This window comes from Gastrolobium bilobum, unplaced genomic scaffold (assembly GCF_033153095.1).
Source record: "Gastrolobium bilobum isolate Gb01-03AN ecotype WA unplaced genomic scaffold, APGP_CSIRO_Gbil_v1 utg16736, whole genome shotgun sequence".
Classification (NCBI taxonomy): domain Eukaryota; kingdom Viridiplantae; phylum Streptophyta; class Magnoliopsida; order Fabales; family Fabaceae; genus Gastrolobium; species Gastrolobium bilobum.
Genome location: NW_026896496.1, coordinates 67,465 through 86,074, shown reverse-complemented (window position 1 = coordinate 86,074; position 18,610 = coordinate 67,465). Strand labels below are relative to the sequence as shown.

At 36.5% G+C, this 18,610-nt stretch overlaps 3 protein-coding genes across 3 annotated transcripts; 2 read left to right on the top strand and 1 right to left on the bottom strand.

Moving 5' to 3' along the window:
- The first annotated feature begins 3,389 nt into the window (after nt 1–3,389).
- Nucleotides 3,390–5,476, top strand: LOC133300038 (uncharacterized). Its single transcript, XM_061499526.1, has 6 exons — nt 3,390–3,479; nt 3,582–3,656; nt 3,771–3,829; nt 4,185–4,329; nt 5,202–5,294; nt 5,414–5,476. Exons 1-6 carry the CDS (start codon nt 3,390–3,392, stop codon nt 5,474–5,476), a joined length of 525 nt encoding a protein of 174 aa, XP_061355510.1.
- Nucleotides 5,477–5,809: 333 nt separating this feature from the next.
- LOC133300037 (serine/threonine-protein kinase TIO-like) lies at nt 5,810–10,328 on the top strand. The gene is made up of 7 exons (XM_061499525.1): nt 5,810–5,881; nt 6,065–6,128; nt 6,262–6,346; nt 9,695–9,767; nt 9,847–9,915; nt 10,024–10,104; nt 10,218–10,328. Exons 1-7 carry the CDS (start codon nt 5,810–5,812, stop codon nt 10,326–10,328), a joined length of 555 nt encoding a protein of 184 aa, XP_061355509.1.
- A 2,428-nt stretch (nt 10,329–12,756) lies between these two features.
- Nucleotides 12,757–16,323, bottom strand: LOC133300036 (uncharacterized). Its single transcript, XM_061499524.1, has 2 exons — nt 15,805–16,323; nt 12,757–12,888 (listed from the first exon to the last, which is right to left on the bottom strand). The coding sequence occupies exons 1-2, from the start codon at nt 16,321–16,323 to the stop codon at nt 12,757–12,759; spliced, it is 651 nt and encodes a 216-aa protein (XP_061355508.1).
- Nucleotides 16,324–18,610: the final 2,287 nt, after the last annotated feature.

The window sequence follows — 18,610 nt, the reverse complement described above, 5'->3', positions numbered from 1 at the left end:
CCTATTCCCTGGCCAGTCGAACCGTATTTGCATACATCATATGATTACTGAGTTAAATGTTAGCTTGTTGAGCAAGAGATTATAATGTCATGAAATATATGCGTAACATGAACATTCATTGAAATTACTATTTTGAACTTATATTATGCCTGTAAGTGAGCTTGGGGCGGAAGAGTCCTTAAGGATCCCTTGTCTTACTGAGATTTCTTTTTAGAGATCTCACCCCACGTTTGTGGCACATTTTTCAGGATCAGGTACCTCGGGGGTTAATACCTCGGGCGGCAGGAGGCCGGAGCTGAGTTGAGATTTATGCTTTCATGATGATATGCTTGGATGCTGACATGTTTTACATTTATTATCATGTTATTGGATTTGAGACTCTGTTGGGCTTTGTTGCCATATTTGGTGAGCATGAGGATTGTTCATGCCACATTGATGTTAGTTATGCTTGTACTTTTGAGTTGTATAAACTATCAGGATGGTCCGGTCTACGTGTTGTAGTTCCGTGACTAGAGACACAGTTACTTAATATATGAGGTATTTCAGTTAGTTGTTTGATGGCAAATTACATACAAGCAATGTTTTGAAAATGTTTAAATAATCAACTTGGTAAATGATAATGACGTCAAAATTGAAAAGAAAAAGTTTATTCCGCATTTTAATGAAGCGTAGCTTAATACGATGACATGATAACAAACCAGTTATACACGGGGTGATACACCTCTAGTGGTGCACCGTTGACACATTTTCCCAAAAGCCTAAATTTCATCAAATTATACCACTAATCAAGTTCTCTCAAGCTCTTTCACACCATGAAAGCTATGGCCAAGAAGAGAGGATGAAGAAGGTGAAAATGTCGTGTAACAAGAAGGAAAATAAAGATGACAACTTGTTAAAATTTCAAAGACTTAATGTGTAAGTTTCTTTAACTTTTTCACATTTTAACTTAGATATTTTTATCACACTTTAAGTTAACTTCCAAGAGAAGACTTTTTCACTTCAAATCAACCAAAGCTTCGTGGAAGACACCAAAGAAAAGAAACAAACCGATTTGCACAGGTAAAAGTAGTTTAGCACACAAAATTTGATTTTTTCAAAGCATAAAGTAACTTAATTCTCATTGGTTCTTACTTTACACTTGGAAGACACTTCCTTAGACTTATTTCATGCATAGGTGGCGTGGAATATGAAGACCAAAACAAGAAATAATCATCTTGCACACAAAAGAAAACATAGCACATAATTGTTGACTTTTTAAAGTTTATGTAACTTAGTTTCTATTGGTTGTTACTTTACATGTAATACCTTTGAAAATTGACCAACCAACCATAGAATAGAATGATTACACATAGGACATAGCAAACAAAGCATTTATGTGTAATCTTTAATATCATTGATACACCTCCTCTCAGTATCCTTTAAGAAATCATTCTCAAAAGAATACGATGATTAGCTCGACAACTAAGTCAACAATTGACTGCTGTCCACAGGATCAGACGAAAGACACCTAAAAATAATTAAACACAAAATAGTCAGGACACATGCCAACATCACTACGTCAACGAAAAAACGATTTCATTTATCAATTTACACTACAAACATAAAGAACAACACACCACACCTTTTTTTAAAGGTCGCTATCTCGGGAACATTGGAATTAGTGATGATCCTTGTTGTATACTTTGTATTTGTTATTCCTATATTACCTATACAATAAAATATACAATACACAGATATACAAAAAATAAACAGAATACCACAGTGCCAAGGAACGAAAGACATGAAAAAATACCCCTGAAACCCTTTATTCTCGCAAGCTGAATGATTATAACATTATGAGGAGACTGATTACTCGCCAAGAAAGTCTGCACTTCGTCAACGTACTGCTCCCACAAAGTACACTCAAGCTTCTGGCCACTATTTGTGCAGTGATATTTAAGAAACCATGCAATATATTTTAAGCACACATATAACACAGTGATATATTTCGCAAAAGCATTCCATATCGACAAAGGGTAATACCTGAGATTGTCCAGCTCCAACACAACCATTTTTGTTTTTCTACCGGCGATTACATGCTCGCGAACTTCGCCTATACCAGATAGTAAACCGATAACGTCTGCACGAAAAAGAAGGAGGGCTTACGACAATGTTATCAAAACAAAAAATAGTTAGGAAGACAAAAAGCATTACCCACTAAATAAGGAGAGTCAACTCCTTCATTCGCAATTGTGTCAAATTGAACAAAATCAAATCCATGGACAGGGATAACAGCATCAACAATGGATGTAACATCCGTCCTGAGGTTAAAAGACAACTGATAGTCATGTCTAGTTGGCCTATAATTATCGCTATTTAATCCAACCCCAAATTTTTTAACAAAATAAGCCTCTCCTTCACGAATTTTTTTCCGCACTTGCAGAGAACCTTTAATAGTGGCATAGACCCGTCCCCCCTACAAAAACACACATTAAGAATTTGTTCATCCAAAACGAAACGCAAACAAAGATAACAAAATAAAGTAAAAAAAATGAGAGTGTATTCACCTGTTCATCCAACAGAACCATCTCCAAGTTGTCATTTAAATTACGTTTTTGAAAATTAGGAACTTTCCAACTCCTCAGCACCTTCACCTTAATCCTCCAATCCTCTTTGGTAGGATTAAGGTCCTTTATCAAATCATATTTGGAGAACATAATGTAGAAGAAAAAGGCTACAAACACAAAAAAGAGAAGCAAAATGAATCTGAAGTGGACGAAGCTTGTAGAAGAAAAGGCTACAAACACAAAAAAGAGAAGCAATCAGAAATTGTAGAAGTGGACGAAGCTTTTCATGAGCAAAAGAAGAATAACCAATTACATATATTCTATTTCCAGGCAAAGTCGTAATTTATTTTAAAAAGTTATTTTAATAAAATTGAGTGCTTGTAGAATACATCTCACCATTAACGATGCAGGAAATAGTGGAATTTTCAAATTATTTTTTTGAAAAATAAAAGATTTCTAAAAGAGGCAACTTTTGAAACTCTTCTCAAGTGTGAACACAAAGCTGAAAATGAAAGACAGCGTGACACGTCAGCAAAGTTTCCAATGGTGGGTTTAAGATTTTATATATTAAGAAACATTAAATATGCATATAAAGGTGAAAATCAAAACAATAATTTAACGTTGTAATTTTTCTTTTAATTTTTTTATCCTGTTCGTTTTCTTTTTCTTTATAAATAAATATCGGAAAAAAGGTATGCGCGGAGCGGGAAAACAAATTCGAACTTTATCATCTCTCTACTCTCTCTCTCTCACACACACCATTTTCAAATTAATCTCTCTCTCTCTCTCTCTCTCTCTCTCTCCGCACTTTGCTCGAACTCGATTCTGTGATTCGATTCAACAATGGGCGTCGAGAATTACCACGTGATCGAGCTCGTAGGTGAGGGTTCCTTCGGGAAGGTGTACAAAGGAAGACGCAAGTACACGGGACAGGTACGCTACTCTTCCCATTGGGGTTTGTTGGAAAATATAAAACAATTGGGATTTGCTCTTGTACGATTTTGTATGTTTTGATTTTTGATTGATTTGGTGTAGACCGTTGCAATGAAGTTCATAATGAAGCACGGGAAAACTGAGAAGGATATTCACAATTTGAGACAAGAAATCGAGGTAACTCAGTCGTGAAAATTTTGTACTCTTTGACGCCATGCTCGGTCATTTTTTTTTTTTTGAATTCGTGGTTGTTGAAAATTTTAGGAAGAAATGGTCATTGGTTTTCTGTAGCTTGTTGTTGGAGGCGTGAATGTCAATTGGGATGTAACAATTAGGGTTTTTCTGTCAAGGTTTCAGTCGAAGATTCACCGTTTGGAAAAAAGGATGTAGTCTGAGTTTGCTTCTGTTAACGTCTGTAGGTGGGTTGCGAATCTTAGGCTTTTTGGTCACTAGTGCGAAAAGTAGTGCGGTTGGGAAATGGTTGAAGCTAAATATGATTATAATGTCGTTATAATCTTATAAAGCAAAGATGTTGCGGTTGGGTTATTATCATCAGGAGTGCGGAGTTAAGAAGCTCCTTGTTATATATTCTTCAATTATTATGTTTGGATTAGATTAAATAATAAATAAATTAAATAATATATAATGTTAAATTCATATATTTTGGTCTGTCATTGTTCTGTTTTCCATCTACTTTGATAACAGTTATAGTGTCATGGGTGAGATGAGTCGATTGTATGTTGCCTTTCCCTTGTATTTTTGCAAATTGGCTATTTCTTTGACTTGGACCCGTGATTTTCTAGTCACAAGCAGCAACCTTATTGGTGTTTCAAGGCTCGCCTTCTTTGTTGTAATAAGTAGAAAATAGAATTTATATGATTTTTCTCTCTAGAGAGAAAACTAAATGATTTAAACAACTGTCTTTTTAAACTAAAAAATCTAAAATATTATAAAAGTATTGGATTGAATGAAATTGATTGCAGTTAGTATCAATCTTTGGTCAATGCTTATGTAGAACCCGTTGTTTAAATTATATACTAGGCATTTATTTTGAACGATTGTCCTATTTGCTCGAAGTTAAGTGTAACATTCCGGGCGCTGACGAGGGCGGGGAGTGATCGTCGGTGCGAAAGGGCATGGACAATGAGCGGCTCCTGGCAGGCTTCCAGCGACGAGGGTATATGAATGAATCGAATCAACACCCAAAAGAGAGGGATTCCAGAGACTGTGCTTGTATGGGACGGTACACTTGAGAATAACTTATAAGAATTAATTGGTACTACCTATACTAACAAGATGCATCTGCTTTTCGCTAGCCCAGAACGGAAGAACTCCATAGTTAAACGTGCTTGACTTGGGACAATTCTGGGATGGATAACCTCCTGGAAAGTTTTCTCGAAAAGTATGCGAGTGAGGACAAAGTATGCTGAAAAGTCTCGTGTTAGTGTGTGGGGACAGTCGTTAATCCTTGCAAGTTGCCAGGCGTTACATTAAGACACAGTTAAGACTTGAGGAAACATTAGGATAAACCAGAAAATAGTAAAAAAGACTTAGTTAGAAATGATTTTATTGAAAATCTTGTTTTTAATAGAGCCCATTGGCGCAATTGATCGTATAGCTGACTCCACCTAGTGGGGTACCGTAGGGCTTTTTGTTGTTATTACTGATTACTTATAAAGGCCTGTACTGACTACTGACATTTGATATTTATAAATTTTGCAGATCTTAAGAAAGTTGAAGCATGAGAATATTATTCAAATGCTTGATTCCTTTGAAAGCCCGCAAGAGTTTTGTGTTGTCACAGAATTTGCCCAAGTAATTATCTGTATTTTCAACTACTTTTTCAGTTGAGTTTACGACTGAGACTGGATCTGCAGTATTTATCAATCTCTGAAAGTTAACACTTAACATTGATTGGTGAACTATGTATCAAGTATGCACAATTAGCTGATAGTGGAACAGGCCAACATGCATCATTAGAGATGTTGTCATGCTGATGATGCTTTTTATTTTGCAGGGTGAGCTATTTGAGATTCTTGAGGATGATAAGTGCCTTCCTGAAGAACAAGTTCAAGCAATTGCAAAGCAATTGGTATACCTTAAACAATCATTTCTGTCTCAAATTTTTAGATGAAGAGTTGCAATTATAAGGTAAATATTATGTATTTTATTGTGGCAATGATTAATTTTTTGTATGAATTATGCAGGTAAGAGCATTACATTATTTGCATTCCAACCGGATCATCCATCGGGATATGAAGCCCCAAAATATTCTCATTGGTGCTGGATCTGTTGTCAAGGTTGATTTAATTGTTTGTTTGTTTATTAACATGAAGAAACATGCTCTTAAACATGTTCTTATTGCTTGTTGCAGTAGAATTTCACCGCTATCTATTTTTATGGTTTGCATTATACACCGAGAGAAAGCTTATTTTCATTCAATAATCTAGTACAATTTTATTGTGAATACACCTAGTCACCAATGGTAGGGCTTTCATTTCTAGTTTCATGCAATTAAATACAGACGTGGTCTAATTTGTCTTTTTTTTATTTTTGTTTGTTTGTTGGGGATTCATTTATGATAGCTCTGTGATTTTGGATTTGCACGTGCGATGTCCACGAACACAGTTGTTTTGCGATCTATAAAAGGTTCGACTTATCAGAACTGATGTTTCTTGCATTTTTAAATCTTAACTGTAGCAATGTAGCTTTTGTGTAGATGCTTGTACTATAAGGAATAGTACTACAGTCTGCATATCTCTTTACATACTGTATTTTACAGGCACTCCGTTATACATGGCTCCAGAGCTTGTACGGGAACAACCTTACAACCACACTGTAGATTTATGGTCTCTTGGTGTTATATTGTACGTTGAATATCTTTTTAACAGACTTCTTTGCTTGATTGTTGTTCATTTAAATCTGTCCTAATGTCTTGATATTAGATGTCTTTTCATGATTTAAATTAGCTATTTATTTTACGTACAATGTTTTCATAGGAATGTAAAATGCATATTTCCTTATGGATGGGTCCTTTGACTGGCAAGTTAGGTTCGGGTCTGTACAGGAGTCTAAGTGTAAGAGGACAAGAAAATAAGGGAAAGGAATGAAATTTAGTGTGTGAATTGTGAACTACATAGTGGAGGTCTGATTTTATAACCAAAATTGAGTAGCATTCGACAAACCTAGACATGTATTTGCATATAATGAACCTAGATAATGAATGTGTCTCTATACTTTGAATGAATCTAGACATAGTTCTCAACACTCAAGTTGCAACATATAAATCATTTTCACTATATTTATAACTTAATTCGTGGACCCCTCAAAGACTTGGTGAAGACATCCGTCGGCTAATTTTTTGAATTGACAAAGTGAGTGACGATATCTGCAGATAAGATCTTCTATGTGATGAAATGACAATCTATCTCAATATGTTGGTTCACTCATGAAGTATTTGATTAGGTGCAATATGAAATGTAGCTTGGTTATCACAAACTATTACAATTTGTGTAACCTCTCCAATTGGAGCTTTTTAAATAGTCATTTTAGCCAATTGATTTCATCTGTGGCTGAGGTGATATCTTTATACTCTGCTTCAACACTAGATCTTGTGACCATATTTTGCTTCTTACTTCTCCTATATATCAATTTATCTCCTATGAATATCCAGTGACCAGAGGTGGACCTTTTAATAGTAGGGGAACATGTGCAATCAACAAATGAAGATTCAATAATTTGAGTGTGTCCTTTGTCTTCACAGATAAGCCTTTTTACTGGAGCACTTTTGACATATTTCAAGATACGAAGCACGACCTCATAATTTTTATTACAAGATCAATTGAGGAACTAACTCACCACATACACTGCAAATGAGATATTAGGACAAGTAACTTCTAGATAGTTCAGCTTCCCCACTACCCTTCTTTATATTCTTGGATTTGAAAGTAGCTCCGTCTGATTTTATAGGAGTTTAGTGTTTTGATCTATAGGAGTATCAATTGGCTTTGCATTCAACAAACCAATTTCTTCAATAATGTTCATAAGATATTTCATCTGTAAAATTACTGTACCATCCTTTGACTATGCTACCTCTATTCTCAGGAAGTATTTTATTTTGTCTAGATCTTTGGTATGAAATTGATGACTCATATTGTTTCATTTGAATGATGTCCTGGTGATCACTACTAGTGATAACAATGTCGTCAACACATACAATGAAATAGCTACTTCCTTGAGCTGAATTTTGGTAAAGGATAAAGTGACCATTTCACTTTTCATACTTGGATGTTGAACATCTGTGCTAAAATGACCAAACCAAGAATGAGGAGGTTGTTTTAAGACCATACAAGGGTTTGCGAAGACGACAAACTATGCAAGCAAACTCCCCCTAGCAACAAATCAAGGAGTTCTTCCATATAAACTTATTTTGTTAGATCACCATGAAGGAAGACATTTTTTATATCAAGCTGATGAAGTGGCCAGTGTCAAATAGGAGCCATAAAGAGAAAAAGATGAACAAAAGCCATATTTGCTAGTGGTGAGAATATGCAATCACAATCCAAGCCAAAGATTTGGGTGTACCCTTTAGCCCCCAAACAAGCATAAGGCAATCCATTGTGCCATCAGGTAAGGTGGTTGTTTATCAAGAATCAACCTTTAAGAGTAAAAATCCATCGGCAACCAACAACAAACTTGTCAAAGGAAGAGGAATTAGTTCCCAAATACCACTTCCTTGAAGCACAGTGATCTCATCAATCATAGCCTGTCTCCACCCAGGATAAGATAATAACACAGTAGACAAGGAAGAAAGACAAGTGTAATGGAAAAAAGAAAGTCAATGAGAATTCAATGTGATATAATGCTCAAAAAGGTTACGAGTTGAGCAAATACCTTTTTGCAGGGCAATAGGATTGTCAGACTCAAGAGGTAGGACCAAAGTTAGTGAAGGAGTTAGGTCCACGTGAGAGTTTGTAGGGGCCTCATCGATGCTAAAGAGGTTCCAACATTGAAGTAGTTGGTGATGAAGGTGAGTGAAACAAACAAAGTTTGACATGTTAGGGATGAATAGGAGTTCAGTTAGGCAAAGCAGGAGTGAATGCGATTGGTAGGATGAACTAAACTCAGACTATATGATAAGGTAGAGCTGTAGAGATGGATTCAAGAGTGGAAGACGAGGACCAAAAGAAGGAAACCATTTCAAAGAAGGTAACATCAATTAAGATTAGATATCGACGGAGAGTGAGAGCATAACATTGATATTTGATAATAAGACCTCAATGTGTACATAGTTTTCTATAGTAGATAATGCATCCATGATACTTCCAAATTTGGTATGTGATGTTGTAGAAAGAAAGTTGATGCCAAATATGATATGTAGAAAGGCATTAAGAGAAAAAAAATGAAATAAAAAAAGTTTTAAATTCAAGTATAAGCGATGAAGTCCTACATTGACTAATATAAGTGATGAGCATATACCTTTAAAGACTCAAAACTCATTTTTCTAGGGCTTTAGGGGTAAGATGTGGTGTCAAATCCACAATTGTGGTTTGTCGCTTAATTCATTGATGGAGGTTTTGTCTGCTTTGGGGCTTCCTTGGCAGTCTAACAATTTTTTTCTCTATTCCTTTTTTCCTACCTCTTTCTGTATAGACTTTTCTTTCTATTACATCATGTAACATATTTGGATGTATCATGGTTGTATCACTTGCTTCAAGTCCATTTGCATGGATTTTTTAAAAAAGGACTTTTTATGCATTGGTCTTTTTAAAGAGACAATATAACTGGCAGGGTGCTTGTTTTTATTATTATTATTATTTTGTTGCGCATGAAGGCAATTTCTCATTTTTATTTCTTCTTTCTATTTGCAATATCCTTATTCCATTTCTTGGAATAAACTTCTGTTTTCATGCTAGCAGCAGATTCTTTTAGCAGCTTCTTGCTTGTGGTACTCGACTATTGCTTCCCCCTTCCTATTTATAGCGAAAGATTTATTTTCAAAGCTTTAGGTTTCTTTCAGCTTTTGCACAGGATGTCTATTTAGGAATGTGTAATCAGAAGATGCCAGACACGTTGCCATCTCCCAAAGTTATCTGAATGATCACATTGTCTTACTAATAATTATGGTAGCATGTGTTGTGGAACAGGACTTTCTGACCCTCGTTTTTCTTTGCTGAACAACTTAAGTTGAAGCCAAATTTTCATGACTATAACAGGTATGAGTTATTTGTTGGCCAACCTCCATTTTACACAAATTCTGTATATGCTCTCATCAGACACATTGTTAAGGTACATTTCTCAAACGCTTTTGTTATGTAACTTATGTACGTGTTGTGAAGAGCGGGCTGATCACTATTAAATAATCCAGGATCCGGTTAAATATCCAGATCGCATGAGTCCAAATTTCAAAAGCTTTTTAAAGGGGTTGCTTAACAAGGTAGATCATTTGTTAATATTTCTCCTTTTTTTGTGCTACATTGCTAGATTTTACCTTAATCTACAGTGACATTTAAAATGCTTTGGTTTTTGAATTTATTTCGAGCAGGCACCAGAAAGTCGACTAACTTGGCCTGCTCTTCTTGAACACCCATTTGTCAAAGAAACCTCCGATGAGCTTGAGGCCAGGGTATATTAAACTTTATTTCAGACAGCTCCGCAATGTGCAAGAAGCTCCTTGCTTATTAACTTGTTTGATTATTCTTAGCTAATTTAGTAAAATATGGATTAAACATGCTTCAGGAATTGCGTGATATATCTTGTTCACCTGGGGACAGTGATGCAGCACGGAGGATTGAGGGAAAAACCATTCAAACACCAACAGGTTCAGCCACTTCTAGTACTTCAAGATGACATTGCATACTTTGCTGGTTTATATTAGTATAAGTGTATACAATATGTTCCTATATTTTTTTTTTATTTCTCTCCCTTTCATTATAATAATTTACTTTGTCACAGGCAAAAACAATAACACAGTAGGTTCGGAGGAGCATATTGCTTCACCGCTTAAGAGTGAAGTTCAATTAAATTTTGACAGAACCAATTCTTCAGTCCTTGAGGAGTCCCCAGGATTTCCAAATCAAAATGCTGTTGTAGAGTCAGGTATTCATATGCAAATATTTCTTTGGTTGTGGGGAAAAACAAAATCTTGTTTTTGTATTTCCATTTATTGGTAGTCCTTTATATATTCTGTTATGGAAAGTTGGCTTATATATTTTTAACATCTTAATTATAAGGTAAATACTTTTTATTTATGAAGTGGTTCTGCATTATACTCTTGAAATTCTTTTATCGATGTGTTTATGATGTCCTTAACATGATCTAGCTTCCCTTTAGAATATGTCAAATTCTAACCTTCGTTGACTACAAGTTAAATTAATTAGATAACTTAATATTTAAATTCCAAATTAAGGGTTTTTTCTATCTCATGTCATGTATGCATTTTGGTTACATAAATTATGGATTAGCCAATCTCCCATGTGTGCTCATGTGAAGAAGAGTGGTAACTCTATGCTCTGTTCCAATGGAATGGATTACTTAAGAGTATGAATGTATTGTATTCAACTGTGTGTAAAACTGTACAAGAGTCCTCTATTTAAAGGAGGTTAAATGACTTAATGGGCTAAGCATAAATAACCTTCTAGAATAATAAAATAATAATAAAATACAATATTATTTTTATACTATTTCTAACACTCCCCCTCAAGCGGGTGCGTATATATCATAAGCTCTCAACTTGTTACGTATATGATCTATTCGGGGACCTCTAAGAGCCTTGGTGAAAAAAGTTGATCATTAGAATTGACAAATGCTGTCTTGATCTCTCCTGACTGAATCTTCTATCTAACAAAGTGACAGTTAATTTCTATATGTTTGGTCCTCTCATGATAGAATGTGTAACACCCCTAAATTTCTAACAATTTATAAAACATTCTTATAATAAATAAATTGTCAAAATTCATGTTTTATACAATTATGATAATAAAAATATTGCGGAAGCTAATCTAAATCTAATTTGGGGAAATGTTACCGCCGCACCTGTACAGGGACAAGTGCAAGGCTAACTCTATTACATTCAAATAAAATCAAAGACTACATTTTGATACAAAATATTTATGACCAACTAGAAATATTTGAGTTGTTATCCTCACTGCCCATTGCTAGCACGATTCCTTGCAATTTGATTTACTGAAAATCTGCTCCCCCGAAGAAGGATCATTGCAATCAAACAAACACAAACACGAAAGTCAGCAAAGCTGGTAATCCTAACCAAAACACAATTATATAACTCAAATATAATAATCAAATAAAAAATGTAATCACATAACAATCGAATCAAACATCAATTTCAATATTCATCATATATATATAATTAAATCAATTATTATCTTTATTAAATTCATTTAGTGGGAAGAGAACCATGGTAGACTCGGAGATCCTGCTAGTCTACCCTGTGACCCGGATATTCTGCCAGTCACATATCAACAATTGGGCCATTATCAAAAACTTCTCTTCCTAGTGGGCACACCTCTTCCCAAAGTTGTTACTAGTATCCCGGATATCCTGCCAAATACCACTTTGAGAAGAACAGATAATATCGGTTCACATCGTATAAATATATCGGAGGCATAAAGCCCAAAGATTGTGTTCATCATTTTAGGAGGTACCATCCCAAAGCTATCCTCCCACTATTAATTTATTACAATCACATACAATAAGGGAAATTCAATAATGTCATAATTATCATATTTGAAAATTTCTTATTGGAATATATCAGTTGCTCAAGGGCATCATAACTTTCCAAACTATTCAAATATTCAATATAAGGTCCAACTCATATCCATTATCATATATCTATCAGAGTAAAGTTCAAATCCAACTATCATTTCATAATTCAAATATCTTTCAGAGTAAAGTCCAAATCCGACTATCATTTCATAATTCGAATCATATTAGAGTAAAGTCCAAATCCGACTATCATTTCATAATTTAAATATCTATCAGAGTAAAGTCCAAATTCGACTATCATTTCATAATTCGAATCATATCAGAGTAAAGCCCAAATCCAACTATCATTTCATAATTCAAATATGTATAAGAGTAAAGTCCAAATTCGACTAGGGTCTGCAAATGGCTCCCCCTGTCCGGGTAATAGCTTAACACTAGGATTCATAGGTATATCAATGGGTTTACATCCCAACATACCAGTCTCATAGGATATCTAGTGCATACTTCGTCTGACAAATGAAAATGTCCTGCCTAGATTGTGCCACTTCGATTCTTAAGAAACATCGAAGTTTGGAAGATCTTTGGTGAGAAACTGATTGAATAAGTACTTCTTTAACTGATCAATCCCAGCTTGATCGCTGCCAGTAATAATGATGTCATCAACATAGACCAGGAGATAGATGCACTGGTGAGAAGATCTATGCCGATAGAAGACAAAATGATCGGCTTTACTTAGGGTTAAACTAAAGGATCGAACAACGAAACGAAAACGACTAATTCAGGCCCAAGGAGATTGCTTAAGGCGATATAAAGATTTATGAATCTTACATTGTAACATCCCAGTGGCTGACGAGGGCGGGGAGTGATCACCGGTGCAAAGAGGCATGGACAACAAGCGACTCCTGGCAGGCATCCAGCGGATGGGTACATGAATGAATCGAATACACACTCGAAAGAGAGAGATTCTATAGATTCTACAGGTATAGGAATCTACAGGTTGGGATAGCTTCAACATCAACATCAACAACACCTTTATCCCAAATTAATTGGGGTCGGTGGTAGATGAACCCACATGAAAGATACAAAACAGTTGAAAAAAAAAAAAAAAAAAAAAAACACAAATAAAATAAAAATATAAAATAAGATAAAATAAAATAACAATATATGTATATATAAATAAATAAAAGTAAAAAAGAAAGGGACAAGAAGAAGTGGGGGAAATGAAGGGGAAAAGGACTAAAAAGGGATCATCTGGAACATAGGAATAACAGCGGGTCTAACCCTCCACCATACTTATAGCTTTTCTCCATTCCGTTCTAAGACATACTGTCCGCCAATCTATATCCCACTCCATTAAATCTTGTTTTACTACTTTCCCCCAAGTAAGCTTCGGTCTACCTCTGCCTCTTTTTGTGTTGAGCTCTTGGTAACAAACTTCTGTTCTTACAGGAGCATCCATTGGTCTTCTCATCACGTGCCCAAACCACCTCAATCTATGTTCTCTCATCTTCTCGGCTACCGGTACTACTCCGACCTTTCGTCGAATATCTTCATTTCTTATCTTATCCATCCTTGTGTAACCACACATCCACCTTAACATCCTCATCTCTGCTACTCCCATCTTATGCTCATGTTGCCTATGTGCTGGCCAGCATTCTGCTCCATATAGCATTGCCGGTCTTACTGCCGTTTTATAGAATTTTCCTTTTAACTTCAGGGGGATTTTGCGGTCACACAAAAAAGCAGATGCACTGCGCCATTTCATCCACCCTGCTCTGATTCTGTGATTTACATCCTCATCAATCTCTCCACCGTTTTGTAAAATGGAGCCCAAGTATTTAAAAGCATCTTTTTTGGGTACCTCTTGACCATTTAGATGCACAGGTTCTTGGTCCTCATCTCGTACCAGAGAAAACTCACACTTCAGATACTCAGTCTTGCTTCGACTTAATGTGAATCCTCTGGATTCCAATGTGCTTCTCCACAATTCAAGTTTTCTATTAACACCCTCCTTGCTCTCATCAATGAGCACAATATCGTCTGCAAAAGGCATACACCATGGCACTTCCTCTTGAATATCTTTTGTTAGTTCATCCATAACTAAGGCAAAGAGGTAAGGACTTAGAGCCGACCCTTGGTGTACACCTACCGTGATAGGAAAATAACTTGATGATCCCTTACAAGCTTTTACACATGTAGTAGCCCCATCATACATATCCTTGATTGCCTTTACATACTTTAATGGAACCTTTTTCTTCTCCAGGACCCACCATAAAACTTTCCTTGGAACCCTATCGTATGCTTTCTCAAGGTCTATGAACACCATATGCAAGTCCTTTTTCTTTTCTCGGTATCTTTCCATTAGTTGTCGCATCAAGAAAATTGCTTCCATGGTACATCTTCCTGGCATAAATCCAAATTGATTTACAGAAACCTTGGTATCTCTCTTCAAGCGATGTTCAATAACCCTCTCCCACAACTTCATAGTATGGCTCATTAGCTTAATGCCTCTATAGTTTGAACAATTATGTATATCTCCCTTGTTTTTGTAGATAGGCACAATCATACTTTTCCTCCATACATCAGGCATCTTATTCGTCTGGAGAATCTTATTAAAAAGATTGGTCAACCATTTTATTGCCACATCCCCCAGGGCTCTCCACACTTCAATAGGGACACCATCAGGCCCTAAGGCTTTATTAGTCTTCATCCTCTTTAAAGCCTCCTTAACTTCATGTGTATTAATTCTGCGTACAAATCTTCTATTCATATCATCACACGCGTCCTCTAAGTCCACCTCGCTTGTATCTCCATCCCCATTATACAGCTTGTTGAAGTATTTCAACCACCTTTCATTTACATCTTCATCTCTCACCAGAAGTTTTTGATTTTCATCCTTGATGCATCTAACTTGGGTGAGGTCTTTACTTTTCTTATCCCTTATCTTTGCAAGTTTATAAATACCTCTTTCACCATCCTTGCTCCCAAGATTTTTATACAACTCGTCGAAAACCTTGCCTCTAGCTTCTCGCGCTGCTTTCTTTGCATTTTTTATCGCCAATCTAAACTTTTGCAGGTTCTCTGCACTGGGACTTTTATGCAAAGATCTAAAGCACTCCTTCTTATGTTTAATTGCCTCTTGCACCTCTCCATTCCACCACCATGTTTCCTTTGTATGAAATCCATTTCCTTTGCTTTCTCCCAACACCCTCCTTCCCAAATTTTGAATACACTTAGCCATCTTATTCCATGTTGCATTTACTCCTCCATCAAACTCCCAAGGTCCTTCGTGCAACATTCTATCATTGAACTCTCTCTCTTTACCCTCCTTAAGCTTCCACCACCTTATCCTTGGATTCTGAGCCCTCTTCTTCATTGTACGCACTTTGTTGAACCGAACATCCAAGACTACCAGCTTATGTTGCGTAGCGACACACTCTCCAGGGTAGACCTTACATTCGACACAAGAAGTTCTATCTTCTCTTCTAGCCAGAAAGAAATCAATCTGACTACGATTATGGCCACTATGAAAAGTGATTAGGTGTGACTCCCTTTTTTGAAAAAAGGTGTTCACTAACATCAAATCGTAGGCTAGTGCAACATTCAAGATATCTTCTCCAGTCTCGTTTCTCGTCCCATAGCCAAAACCTCCATGGATTCTATCAAAACCTCCATTGCTTTTACCAACATGACCATTTAGATCTCCTCCTACGAAAATCTTCTTCTCTCTAGGTATTCCCCTCAAAACCTCCTCCAAGTCTTCCCAAAATTGGCTTTTATCAGTTGGTTGCAATCCAATTTGGGGTGCATACACACTGAGGATATTCAGGATTAAGTCACCCACAACAAGCTTAACCAGAATAATCCTGTCGCCTTTCCTTTTGACGTCCACAACTTTATCTCTGAAACTTTTATCGATCATAATTCCAACACCATTTCGACTCTTGTTCGTACCTGTGTACCATAACTTGAAACCAGTTCCATCCACTTCCTTGGCCTTTTCTCCAGCCCACTTTGTTTGTTGCAAACAAACAATATTCACTTTCCTTCTAGCAAAAACATCTGCCAACTCCCTCAATTTACCCGTTAAGGTTCCTATGTTCCAGCTTCCCAATCTCATCCTTAACCCCTGGACTGTGCTTGCCCGCCACGCTCGCCCATCTGCGTGTTGGGACCCTGGCATACTTCTCACCAAATTCGGGTGAAGACCTGGCGCCTTGCCTTGGGGCAACCTAGCCCACTTTTCACTACTCCCCGGGCCCGATGTAGCACCTTGCCTTGTGGCAAGGACCCTAGCCCATTTTTCGCTACACCCGGGGCCCGATGCAACGCGTCGCTATGAAGGGTACGCCCCAACGAAAAATCATATAGGTTCATCACATAAAAATATAGCTGTTTTTTACAACCGGTTCGCAACACCTGACCCTAAATATCAGAATGAACAATAGAAAAGGGAGCATCAACTCTTTTATTGAAGGGAATGCCAGGTATATAATAAACAAAGATTAAAGTCAAAAAGGGAGTTGGGGTGGCTTGCCCAAGTCCACGAGCAGGGGCCTTAGTGCCATAAGCAAGAGGAACAGAAGGTAGATTATTAGAATAAGAAAGTGAAATAAAGAGATCCTTATTACCACAAAGGTAATTAGTAGCACTTGAGTCAATTATCCAGGGTCCAAGAGATGATTGAGAAAGACAAGCAACATGATTACCAGTGTCTTGAGTAGGAGGCTGGGAAAAAACCTTCACGAAAAGTGCCTAATAGTCGGCACTTGAAAGAGTTACTGATCTAGTTGAAGGTGGTGTAGCATCAGTCTGAGCAAAGTTGGCAGTTTGTGGCTTCAAGTGAGGATACTTCCTATTACAATGTTTTTCAAAATGTCCAAGGTTTTGGAAATAATTGCAAGGCCACCCTGTCCACGTCCGCGACCGCATCCACTATTCCAATTGGAATCATTGGCTTTAGAAATGAACGCAGTTGAATCGATGGCTGGAACATGTGTGGGTGCTGCAGATTTATCCTTAAGATTCAGAAGGCGCTGAAAAGTTTGTGACAGGATAGGAGTCTTAGCACTGGTTAGAATATTCTCACGAACACTTTTTAACTTCTCTTAAAGGTGGGAAAGGGTTACAACCATAAATCAGCGCTCCACCTGCTTCTTGTATGCAGAGGCATCTATAGTATGAGGTAACACAGCTAAGAATTCCTACATCAAAGAACGAATCTTACCAATATAAGTTTCTATTCGAGCATCTGGGATTTGCGCAATTCCATTATCTGAGAATCAATGGAATAAAGCTGCTGAATGTCATTGGTGTAGAGGTTTTTGGTTCTTCCCATACATCATAGCAGGTCTCAAGTGGATGAAAATGTCTATAACTGCCAGATCAATGTATTGCCAAAGGATACTCAGCAATTGAGCATCGATCTTTTCCCATTCAGATATCTGATCCTTTGGAATATCAGCAGACTTGGTTATGAGATGTTTCTCGTGTCCTTGACCAGTAAATCAGATCTTAAGGGAGCTAGGCCAGGTCTTGTAAGTAGCAGATTCGGTCAGTTTCGTTGTCGTTGTAAGTAGACGATAGGGTTGGTCTATGGATTTTTTTCCTTTTTCCGCATTTCGCTCAACTTCCTTTAAAGTGACACACTTTTCCCTTTATTATTACTATTTTATTAATCTAGAAGGTTATTTGGGCTTTGCCCATTAGGTCATTTAACCTATTAATATAGAAAACTTTGGTACAGTTTTATACACAGTTGAATACAATACCTTCATACTCTTAAGTTGGAACAACAACTTGTGTTCTAGGAAAACCTCGTTTCCGCAAACAAAAAAATAAAATTGTGATCACTGTTCATTGTTGTATTGTTCATCACCGACAAAAAAATAAAGGTGTGGGTCCCACCTCTTTGTGAGAGTGAAAGGATATAAGTTGTGTCATTTAAAAGGATAAATACTTTTTCCAATAATAAAATACAATACTATTTCAATATTATTTCTAACAGGATTGAATACCATATACAAGGGAAAAACTTATGGACCTTATTGAAATACGAAAAAATGGTTTTGCTAAATTGATATATACTGATTTACACTGATATGGTATATATACAAGAGTAAATAAGAAAAAAATGGATAAGAATGACTCAACAATGAGTCATCATCCCTATCCTATCTAATCACTAATTAATAGGAAATAAAAGAGGAAAGATTCTAATCCTAATTTCCTACACTCCCCCTCGACGTTTTGATGTAAATGTTGATCATTCCCAACTTGCCAATCAGGTCTTCAAAGGGTGGCCGGAGTAGGCCATTAGTGAGGATATCTGCAATCTGCTCTTTGGTGGGAATATACATCATACACATACTTGCATCATCTAATTTTTATATGATAAAGTGGCTATC